Here is a 12,183-nt window from a genome sequence, read left to right on the forward strand (position 1 = left end):
GTCACCACGCCTGGTGCTGTCCTCACCCGGCTGTCCAGCTGTCTGGCTAGAGCCTAGCATAGCATGTCTGTTTTCATACCTATGATGCTTATCACTAGTGGACTTCAGTCAAATAGTTAAATTTGGCATACAAATTTGGGGATGAGGAACGACACATGATGTTTGCATTAAGATATCCAACGAGAGCTCCACGGAACGTCTGAGATTACATTAAGCAACGGTGTCCTAGGAAATTTTGCTTAAAAAAAATACCCGTTTCAAAATGCATTTAGACAGGCAAGATTTTGAAAACGTAGAGAAAAACACCAAAAGCAACCCGCAGGAAAGCGTATGACTCCTGAGTTAAAACATAAGGAATGAATTTTAAGGACATTATCAAAAAACAACAACAGTTGGGGTATAAGGGTATGTACATGGTGCTTGTCTTTAAGTGGGTTATTGATGGTGCATTTGGGCCTGAGGTGATCTTAAGGGCAGTGTTTTGACTGCAGATTCACTTAATTGTAATGCTTAAAATTGCATAGTAATCATGCTGCAATTATGGCATTAGTAGGGGTGTGGGAACCAGATTTTAATGCTGGTTATGGTGTTAGAAGCTTAAGAGGGACCCTTTGAACATGGTGCACTGATTGTCTCAGGGGCACAGAGTGAGAGGACAGCTGTTTTGCTTTGCAGGCCGATGGGACTCGCAGTGGAGTTTGGTAGTACAGCCCCGGCACACTTCTGTCTCAGGTCTATGGCTGGACTTCTTGTGCTCCTCTCTCTCCTCCTGCAGTTGATGAAGTAAAGCTGAGCCATAATGAGTTCTAGCAGCTCAAGTATTTATGAGTTACTGGAATTACGTGAAATGGCCACAAAATGGCTCAAATTGTAGCTTCTGGGGCCTGGAGGCCACACCAAATAGCATGCTAGTCAGAGAATATTTTACCTGTGAGTTTTCTGTTGGATTTGATAGTGTTTCAACAATGCAATATTTAATACCTATATCATTTGCTACCAGTAAGATGCAAATTAAGTGTCTGTTTGAATCCTGTGGCCGGCAAGGTAACAATATCCCTTTTGGGTCCTCAGGCAACGCCTCTAACCCCAAAACGTGCTCCATGGGTGCCAGGAAACATCTGACCCTGCACTCTGACCCCAGGCTTTTCTCTTGCCTGTAGATGTGTATGTTCATCATCGGAGAGCAAGTTGGGATATGTGAAAAACCAAAGAATTCCTCTGTACTGTGGAGTTTTGTTTGTATTTATTGCTCTAACTAATAATATAATTTTACCTCAGTATACTAATAATTAGTGAATAAATATGGAATAAATGGAGCAAGAATGGGATTTTCATAAAACATTCATGAAGGACCTCTGTAGTTTGTGGCTCAGATTCTGAAACCAATTCATTATTTTAAAATCTAATAGGGGGAAAATTGGTTACCTTGAACCCCAAAGTAAGTAAATGGTCATGTGAAGTTTCACCAGGGTTTCTTCCTAAGAACTGATGGGTTATCCTTTTACTTATTTCTGCAGAGTACCTGGGATCAATTCCCATAGCGGCATGTTTTTTTTTAGCACTGCACCAGGAAAGATCCCAGATGAGCAGGACATATGTTGCCAACTAGTAACAAAGCCCTTTTCTTGGATTTGCCCCCAGCCAATTTTACGTTAAGATGGAAAGCTGCTTTTTCAAAAGTTATTTTGTTTCTCTCATATTTATATTCTGTGAGAAGAGCAAATGTTTCTGGTGTTTACATTGTAAATGGCATCTTTTCTGACCAGCAGACTTCATTCTCAAGAGTTGGATAAAATGGATGATTCTGTTCTGTTTCAACTGAGTTATCTGGATCATTAAACAGATAAAAAAAAAACCTTACTGTTCATAAGCAAAGACCCGGTAAAATCCTCTGAATGCTTCCATATCTCTCTGTTCTGCTGCTTGGAATTTCAAGCAACCGCAACAAGTCAAAACTGTCCCTGTTGTCACAATATTGGCCTTTACACTGTATCTTGACAACCAAAATAACTACTTCCCTTTAAACTCCAAAACAGGCTGGAATAAATTTAGAAGTCAGGGTGCTTCCGCATGAGAAGATAACCCGGCTTTTTTTCTGGAATTACAGAGGCTGGATGGTTTTGTGTGTTTTTCATTTTTTTCATTCCTTTCGGAGCTGTTTTTCTGTCATCGAAACAATACGCAACATACATCTCGCCCTAAGAATTTGTTAATGCTGTTATGAAACATTTAACAACCTGGATGTTTCTTATTCTTGGACCTCATGAAGGATGACACCTTAAATACGGGGCGGGGCATGGGGGTGGTTTTGAGCCACAGAGCTACGGGCTGCTTTGTGAACATGAATGGGTGTGTGTGCGCTCGCACTGCAGAGCACTCTGAGCCTGCAGTGGGATGGCATGCTAGTCACAGATCACACATGTGCGCATGGATACGCACGCTCACAGACGTACGCAAGCTCCTCCTTGACCACCGATTAAAAACAGGTGCCCACATATTTCACATTTCTTTAAATTCAAAAGTGGTTTGACCTGAGCAGTTTCCCGAAGTAAAACATACCCTATCAAAGCCAAGTCCCTGTTCAGCTCACTGTTTATAAACACATTATGAGACACATTTGACGTATATGACAAGTATGATGTCACAGTGAGGCTTCTGAAAACATGTTTTCCCGTATGCACTGGTACTGTGGCTATGAAGGCAGCCATACTGGAGGCTCTTGTGTTTTTCAGAGCACAAAGTGAAAATAAGTCTGCCGAGATTTCCACGGCTGCATGGATGCGTGGTGCAAAGACATGCCATCGCAAGTACCACTGATAGTCACCTTGCATTTCTGCCTTATGCACTTTCAGTGGAGAAAACTCTGTAATATGTGTGAATGTTTCCTATTGGAAATCTGTCCATGATCTCATTCCCTAAATAATTGTTAACTTAAAAAGAAAAGCCGTAAAAGGATCCTAGCAGGTTTAATGGTGATGTCATGATTTATGTTCTTTGGGTTAACAAGGAGTGCTTGGCCAATTGCCAACCTTTGGGTGCTATGTTCAGTTTTATACCCATGACTGAAGATCAGAGCTGAGAGCATTTTGGGCCATTGCCCCCATTAGATTTGTATGCTATCTTTCATTATAGCTAATAAATCACCAGCACGCTGTAATCGGATGCTGGGTTTGTCTGCATACGATTGCCAAGGGTGTGGACCAGAATATAGCAAAAACGTGCTGTATACATTAGTGGTTTAGTCAGGTGCATTGATCACTGACTTTGCACTGAGATGAAACCAGATCCTGAATGAAAGAATGGGTTCATGCTGCTATTAGACGCAGCTGGACCAGCCAGTGCATGTGTGGCCTCTAATAAGGATGGTGGCCGAAATGCTTAGGAGGTCATGCGCTTCCACCAGTTTATGCATGTCGTTTGGTTTGTCTCAGCCTGCATATTCCAGCGCATCACAAGCTCATATATTTCTCAGTCCGAAAGAATCTGTGTATAACAGGGTATCTTTAGTGAAACGGTCAATGGAAATTCCGAAGGTCCTCCTGGACCTAATAATCCTCGTTTATCGCTTTGGTTCAATTTTGTTGAAGTGTGTAAAGGTTGAGTGGACCTGGCATTGTGGGTATTAACCGAGTACAGTCTGAAGCTCTCTGCTATTCGTGAAGAACCAAAATCAGTAAGGATATACTGTTCGCTTAAGTCACGTTTACTGTTTAGTTATGGTGTGCGGAAGTTACTGAAGTGTTTTTGAAACCCTCGTTGAAAATGCTATGGTCTTCAGACCAAAAGGTGGTAGGATTCAAGGTTGCTATTCTGTCATAGAACTTTCACCAGGGTGTTTGAAAGAATGTTTTAACATTATTGGTTCAGTTGGGCTGTTATGTGAACCATGTTGTTTTGAGTTCTGCACATTTCGATGTTCCCCATATGTAAGTTCAAGAGCGCCTGTAATTTTCTAGGTCAGCTGCAACCAACTAGAATTGCTGTCGACAATCCACACACAAGGCGAGCACTTTGGTTTTTTGCTGGCTGCAAGATACACATAACTTTACTTTAGAAACTCATATTGAATTCATAAAGAAATCAAGAAAGTTCCCAATTAATTTCGCTAAACAATCTTCTGTCTCGTCTAGAAGTATTCCCTCAAGCTAGGTTTTGATCTGTGTTTAAAATGAACCAGAGCACTCAGCGTAAGAGCCCATAGTTTGGCTCGAAATAAGATCAGTTTGACATATTTGCGGTGCCCAGTGGGAAATACATGTATCTCTGCCTGAAATAAGAAACATAACAGAAGAAGCCAAGAAAGGTAATTTTAGCATTTCACTTTCAGCAGTATGCACACTTTACTTTTTGGAAGAATTAAAATACTGTCTCCGCTATTGACTGTCTGCATGACTTATTATGATGATTATTATGATGATGCTTATTATTTATTATAATCACAATAATAATAATAATTATTATTATTATTATTATTATTGATCTGTTTCAACAGTTGACAAGCTTTTACGTTCTGCTGGTTCTCACAATAACATTCTAGAACTGGATTTTTGATTGTTCTCCTTAAAAGGACAGACAATCCCTGACCTAGGAGCCCCATTTCAGAGGTCACTTCTTAGCATTGTCGGCCGTCTTGAAGGATCTGACATTGTAGACCTGAAAGCTCCATTTTTGAGAGTTGGTGTCATCGCTGAGGTTTATTCAGCGAAATTAAATATTGACATAATCTGAAACGGCAGTACTATTGGATTCTTTTAGTAGCCTTTAGTGATTTTTCATGAAATGCATCTCCAGGCAAAAACCTGGCCAGGGATTTTTTTTTGTTTGCTATTTTGAATGTTACCTGAGCACCAGTAACGGCTCTAACACATATGGTGAGTAAGATGTTATCTCTCTGGGATGCTGACAAGTTCAGTGAGCATGTGTCTCACCCATAAAGGTTTTACATTTCATCCCCTTAGATGGCAGAAGGATATCTGTGATAATGATAAGGATAACAGTGCCAGAGCGTGGTCATTGATATGTTCAGCTTGTGACCTTCTTCGCCAAAACATTCACAGTAGGTGGCCGTATTTCTTTGGGGGTCAACCCCCCCCTAGAGGCTGAGGGTGGCACACTGGGGATACCTATCCGGCCGCTGTGATCTCACAGGGCAATGCGCCGTTTGCGTAGGTCAAATTGCGAGGGCGTACTGCGGCATGTGGGCTGAGCTGAGCTGCCTTGGGTGTATCGGTGAGTAGTCTGGGTATGCTGTATTTTAAGTGTTTAGCTCTATAAATAAACTACTGCTCTGCCTTCAGAAAAATAACCAGGCATGAATAAAGTGTGCCTGAATCGCGTAACTTTGAATGAATCGCTCCGAGGGGGACACATCCTGTCTTCTCGGCACTCGAGGTCCTGAACTGGAGCAAATGGCAGTTGAGGCTTTTAGCAACTCTCCAGCAGAACATCGTGCAGTGTTACAGAGCTTATTTTCAGAGCCAGTACGGGGCCATAAATGAGAAACAGTCCATTGTTATCATAGTCTGTTCCTGGTTTGAGGTGTAATAGACACCAGTTTAAATTCCACAACTACTCAGAGCAGTGTTCACAGCTCAACATTTGAAGTACAATAGCATAAGGATCTCATTCTCTTACAGCCTACAGTGTAATCTAAGAAGATGAACACAGAGAAAAGCACATATTTAGCAATCTATTAGGTAATCAATTAGCTTAACGCCTGTTTTCCTTGCCCCACACAGCACTGTGATGTCCTGGGCTTGTGGTTAGAGCCCGGAAGGACAGAGAGGGAGACTGAGACGTTTCTCCTTTGGTCGCATACTTGTCCTAATTGTGGCCATTAAACTGTCACAGCATTGACACAGAAGCAGGCCCCTGGCCCCGTGCTGGTCACTGCTTTATGGGAGCAGGTGAGGGCACTACCCCTGCTCCCACCAGAGCCCCTTGCTTTAACACAAACAGTGGCTGGAGATTCCTTCAGGCCTACTGAGTTCATAACAAGGGAAACGTACTCAGCTTTTCAGAAGTAATAAATGTGTTTTACTGATTTTGCCCATTGTGAATGTGGTGAGTTTTATCCATTGAAAAGTTCTTCTGTTTTGTTTCCACAAAAGAGCATTTGTTATTTGTCTTAAACAAACTCATGTCGGGTAAATTGGCATCCAATCCTAGTGGTGTCTCAGTAGCCATGCCAGCCTGTCTCACTCACCTGCACATATCTGAAGCTGCTGTGGATGTGGCCCGGGTGACCGACGAGGACCCTTCTGTAGCCAAAACCGCTCCGGTGAAGCTAGTGTTACTTTCGGCTGCTGAGGTACCATTGCTTGGAGGAGACAGTGTACTGAGTTCAGGTTGACCTCAGTGCCGGAGTTGACTTATCGCAAAATCAAGAACATGGAATCGTAATGGATACGGGAAAGTCACTGCTGTTATGACCATGTGAAATTCACTTAAACCTCAATTGTTTCTACAGCCAGTCAGCCGTTTAAGTGCAAAAATCCATGCTAGTTTCCATGTGTTACGACTGCCAGAAGTTTAATAAGCATGCTCTGTGTTCCTTGAGTTTCTGAGGGCAAAGAGTTGCAATATCTTTGTAGGAGCATTCAGCTGGCAGAGCCAGAAGACCCTGATGTGTTTTCAACCAGGTGTTCACTTCCTGTTCTCCCCGTCTGGGACGCATGTGTTTAGGAGAATCCCTTTGCTGTTCTGACTTTTATTATTGCTAAATATTCTGAAAAACACCTAGATTGTGGCGTAATTACAACAAAAGCCAACCAGACAGAGAGAAACATTTTTTGATGATGTCACCTGTATTTAAGTCTCTCCTTTTCTCTCTGTGCATTCAAGCTCTTATTCACAATTTGAAAACACTCTGGTCCTCGAATATCCTGGTTTACTTGTATTTTTTAGGCATTTGCATTCAACTGTCTGTCACCTGGTGGAAATGATGGAAATCATGAGCTGCCTAAATCTGTGGCGCTGTCCGAAGCAGCTTAGAATCTCTCCAAAACGATATCCATCCTTATGTGGTTCGTGTAAAACTGACCAGGTAGAACCCAGGACTTTTTCAAATGCTGTAAGCAATCGTGCGTCTGGAAGGAAAGGCTGCACAAATGAGGCATGCAGCTCTGGTGCAGGCCTGCTGGTGTCTCACATCAGATAGCCGCACTGACAGTCTCCAGACCCGCCTGTTTCCATTACGCTGGGGACCTGCTGGCGTCCGCAACGTTTCACAAAGCATTCTGTCCCAAGAACATTTTCCCATAGTTTGTTAATGTAAACACCTTAAAATGTCATTTAAAGTCAGTGTTTAATACTCAGCCTTTAATGCCTGTGTCTGTGATATATGATCCAAATGATATGATTACAGGTAATAACATTAAGTTCATAACTCATACAGTTTGAAAGAAAAAAAATCTAAAATTCAATTTATTAAACATTTGTCTAAGTTTGGCCCTATACTGGATGGATGGATGGATGGATGGATGGATGGATCCAGTCTTCGGGTTTGCCTGACCTGATGTGATGTGGCACAGCAGCCCAGAGGCCAAACATAGGCGTGCTTCCTGGAACCACACACTGCTAGGCTGGGCTTCAGTATGTCCATTCCTCAGTGTGCAGTACAGATCAGGAACATTCCACAGGGGTCCTTGCGTGTCCCCCTGTTGTTGTCATTGGGGTACGAGTACGAGGCTTGTCATACTGGGTTAGGTGTGATTTATAGATACGAAAATAACATATGAAAAATAACTCTGAACAATGCTGGGGAGCAACTACTGTAAATATTTTTTTAAAAAATGTAGTAGAAACTCCAAAAAATGACAGAACTGCAGGAACTTAGTTTGTACTTCTTGGCTTTCGTGGGGTGATACAAACAGACGGGCTGCTGGCTGCACCTGGCTGCTGGTTTGCAGCTTAATGAGGACATCACCTTTTTTATTGCTACTTTTCTGAGCGGGTTATGCGGCCCATATGGGTGCTGTGTTTAACCAAGGCACCCAGCTGACTGGGTCGCCCTCTCATGCTTTTAAATGGAAGCCTGCCTGCAACCACATTTTTTACTGTCAGAGTTTACGTCAGTTTGCTGGCCTATCAGTCATGTCATTTTTTATGTCAAGAGCTGTGAAAAGCTGACGGACACCTGTGTGGCTGGAGCGGAGTTTGATGAGAATCTGGGCTGTTTCCGTCCACTCCACTGTGTGCTTATCAAGATCCAGTTAATTCTGAAAAACTTTAATACAATAATAGGTCGTTTCAGAGTGCCAGGTTAGCACATGCCCTCAAACAAGCCTGACACATTTGTGGCAGGTTTAGGGCTCTTTAAACAGCCTCGGTTCCCTTATACATCTGGAATCCTAACCTGTTTCTTTTTTATGAAAGGAAGTGAGGTCAAAGTGCAGCTCAATATTTATGTTTACGGCTCAAGTCTCAACGTAGAGAGATTCAGCTCAAGAGTCATGGGTTCTGTTGTTGGAAAAATGTTCTTTTAAACCATGTCAGGTAATAAAATGTGTGTGTGTGTGTGTGTTATGTATATTGCAGTTCCCACAATATGATAAAATCTTGTTATTTTGACGGTGTAGGGACCACCTTTTTGGTCCCCACTAGGGGAAACTTAATTAAAAAAAATTTATGAATAATCATCCATCCATTTTCCAAACCGCTTATCCTACTGGGTTGTGGGGGGTCTGGAGCCTATCCCGGAAGCAATGGGCACGAGGCAGGGAACAACCCAGGATGGGGGGCCAGCCCATCACAGGGCACACTCACACACCATTCACTCACACACGCACACCTACAGGCAATTTAGCAACTCCAATTAGCCTCAGCATGTTTTTGGACTGTGGGGGGAAACTGGAGTACCCAGAGGAAACCCCACAATGACATGGGGAGAACATGCAAACTCCACACACATGTGACCCAGGCGGAGACTCGAACCCGGGTCCCAGAGGTGTGAGGCAACAGTGCTAACCACCGCACCACCATGCCGCCCTCTATGAATAATCAAAAAAGTTAAAATACCGATAGTCTGTTACTTATGGTACTCGGGTACTTATGGTTATGGTTCAGGCTGGGTAGGGGTTAATGGTGTCATTGTTCAGATTAGGATTATGCCCATAGAAATAAATAGACAGTCCCCACAAAAGATATGAATACAAATCTGTGTGTGTGTGTCTATGTATGTAGTCCAGATATACCTTATCTTGTGGGGACCAAATATCTGCACAACGTGATGAATACCTGTTTCAATGCACCTTATGGAGACGAGTTTCTTGGTTTCTTGGCCCCCATAGGGGGAAACTCAATTATGGTCATGGCTGGGCAGGGAATAAGGTTGTCATAGATAGCATTAACGTTTTTTTCCTATAGAAATGAATGGGCAGTCCCCAGAAAGATATAATTACAGGTGTGTGTGTGTGTGTGTGTGTGTGTGTGTGTGCGTGTGGAAATAGCTGTGGATAGTCATCAGAAACTGGGAATGTACAAAACTGCTGATTACTGTCTGATACTGCCTGGTGAACGTTACGCAGTTTCTTAGACATGGGTGGACATTGTATAGACAGTAGCATTACTAAAGTAGCTATATCTCCATTTGTAGCATCAATTAATCTTGTTCTTATTCTTATACTGACCCTGAGCCTTGTTAAATTCTAACCACACTAATATCTCAAATACTGCAATGTAATTTCACTGTGCCTTTGATGTCTAAAGTATTACTGGCATCATCATCATAATCATCTGTTTAGTCGAGTACGACTCTCAGCCACTCTGTGGATCAATGCTTTCCATGTCTTCCTATCTATCATGACTTCTTTCAATTCTGCTGTGCTCAGTCCAGTATCTTCCTTGATGGTGTCTAGCCAGCGAGTTCTTGGGCATCGTCTTCCTCTTTTGCCACTAACCATTCCAAGCATGACGTCCTTCTCCAGTGATTTGCTTCGCATGCTGTGACCAGGTATGATGAGTTCTTTGAGCCACATTTTCTTGTGTCTAACTGGCTGTAGACTTAAAGGTTCTATATATCTAACAATTAACACTGATAATGAGTTTAATGGGGGGAAATGCAGCTTTCCTTAAATATATATTGGCCTTTGATTACATCATCATCTAATTCCTTGAACATATGCATTATCAGAACTTAAGGCCATTGGAAATGACAGCCTGGCATAATAATCCTAAAGAGAATCTGTTCATGCATTCAAAGTTACACGGTTCCCATAATGCAGCCCCTAAAATTGTCAGAGGCAATATTGTGCAAACATCCTTTTTCTGTCTTGACTGTCCTGTGTTTTGTCAGTGTCTCAATCATCTACAATAAAACGTTAAACCTGAAATCAATTTTCCAACGAAATTGCGCAGTTGTTTATTTGTTAAAGTTGAACCTTTGACAGGGAACATGCACACAGCGTGTGAGCTGGAAGTGGTATTCACCTGTTACTGATCATACCCCGGGAATATATACGTAAAATGGACTTAAGACATCACCTCATAAAATTTCCCCATGAACTTTATTGAAATTGCTTTGTGAACTTACTTAACTGCACGCGTACAATTAGCAGCACATTATGTGATTGTTTATGATTCGAAACCTTATGAACATTCAGGGAGAACTTGTAAGGTCCCAGTACTGACCGACACCAGCTGGACAGCTTCTGTGCCTAACAGAGGGGAGGTAAAACAATGCTACAACTGCCTGTCGCTTCCTCCCAGCCAGGTCTTTAGACAAACTCTACAACTTCGCCGACTGTGCTGGGCTGCACCTTGTCTTCGGCCTGAACGCCCTGCATCGAAACCCTGACAATTCCTGGAATGGATCCAGCGCCCTCAGCCTGCTCAAGTACAGTGCTGGCAAGAAGTACAACATGTCCTGGGAGCTGGGCAACGGTGAGCGATGTCGGGCTGCGATGGGTCTACACCGCACACTGCAGCGGCTGCACAGACACTGGGCAGGACACACACCTGCTGGGAGACAGGTTCCTCCAAGTGCAGAGGAAGGGCCAAATTCATTGTTGACTATGCAGGAGAAGGCGTGGCTTCGGACTACTGTCAGTGTACGGAACCCTCTGGAATGCTGCCTTTTGCCTACCAACCATCTCTCTAGCTGGTCAGGTTCTGTTTAGCGTTACAGCGTGGAGCTACCATTTTGAAGCTGTTTCGGGGAGGTACATTTTCAAAAGGTCAGTTGTTTAAGTAAGAATAACCAGAACAAGAGACCTAGTTTGAGTTTAGGTACTGATGGCGAAAGATCTGTTCTTACCAATTTAATATCTTTTATGTCCACATATTAAACAGATTTTTGGAAGAGGGACTTGTCTCTGTTTTTGGTTGTAGGCAAGAGATTCCTTGCCTGTGATCGGAAGAATAGTCACTTGTCCGTGGGCTCAGGAGCAAGGTCTGTGTGCACATAGAGAGCAAGGTGGGGTTGGCGAAGAGAAGAGTTCCCAAGAACCTGTACTCATAATTGTGCAAATGGCAAAGGATTTAAGAATTTTAAGGATTATCCAGCTAAATAAACAGTGCAGAATCAGACTGAAGAGATGTTGGCCAAAGTCTCCAGTGAGTGTCCCCATATGGGGGATCATGGTCTTCCTGATAGCAGCTGGCTACCTAATGGAGCAGTCATTCCTCCCCATGCGATGTGCAATGTCTTGCTCTCACTGTAGTCCCTGTACCCCCCAGAGCCCAACGGCTACCGCAGCGTGGCTGCACGCACGCTCAACAGCAGCCAGTTGGCGCAGGATTTTGCCCAGCTGCGCACGCTGCTGCAGTCGGTGCGCTACTATAGTCGCGCCAACCTGTACGGCCCCAACATCGGACGCCCCCGCAAGAACGCCATCCTGCTGCTGGAGGGGTGAGTGGGCCAGGGGGCTGCGGGTGGGTGGAACGTCATTTTGGTAGATACTGTGGGCAGATGGCTTTCACCTCCCAGGTTGACCCCTGTGGCCCTAGTAAGGTATGTATTTTTAACATTTTGATAAATATGTGATGCCTATCAGATTCAGAGTGCCTATGTGACCGTTTAAAACGTCTAAACTATGATCTGATCGCATGAACATTTCTGTTAAATCTCTGCCAACACCCACAGTTGAATAACAGACCTCAAGTAATTTAAACAAGGTCAGCGGACTACTATCATCGTACTATGGCCGCACTCTGATCATGAATGAAAAGCTGCTGGACTGACAT

At 43.3% G+C, this 12,183-nt stretch overlaps 1 protein-coding gene across 2 annotated transcripts in view; it reads left to right on the forward strand.

Moving 5' to 3' along the window:
• The window catches only part of hpse2 (heparanase 2), a 58,238-nt gene that overhangs the window by 19,502 nt on the left and 26,553 nt on the right, over positions 1-12,183 (forward strand). For both annotated transcript variants that reach the window (XM_049009155.1, XM_049009156.1), the window contains exons 4-5: positions 10,708-10,881; positions 11,677-11,848. In XM_049009155.1, coding sequence (XP_048865112.1) covers positions 10,708-10,881; positions 11,677-11,848 — 346 coding nt within the window. The remainder of the gene's footprint in view (positions 1-10,707; positions 10,882-11,676; positions 11,849-12,183) is intronic.

This window comes from Brienomyrus brachyistius, chromosome 3 (assembly GCF_023856365.1).
Source record: "Brienomyrus brachyistius isolate T26 chromosome 3, BBRACH_0.4, whole genome shotgun sequence".
NCBI classification, from domain to species: domain Eukaryota; kingdom Metazoa; phylum Chordata; class Actinopteri; order Osteoglossiformes; family Mormyridae; genus Brienomyrus; species Brienomyrus brachyistius.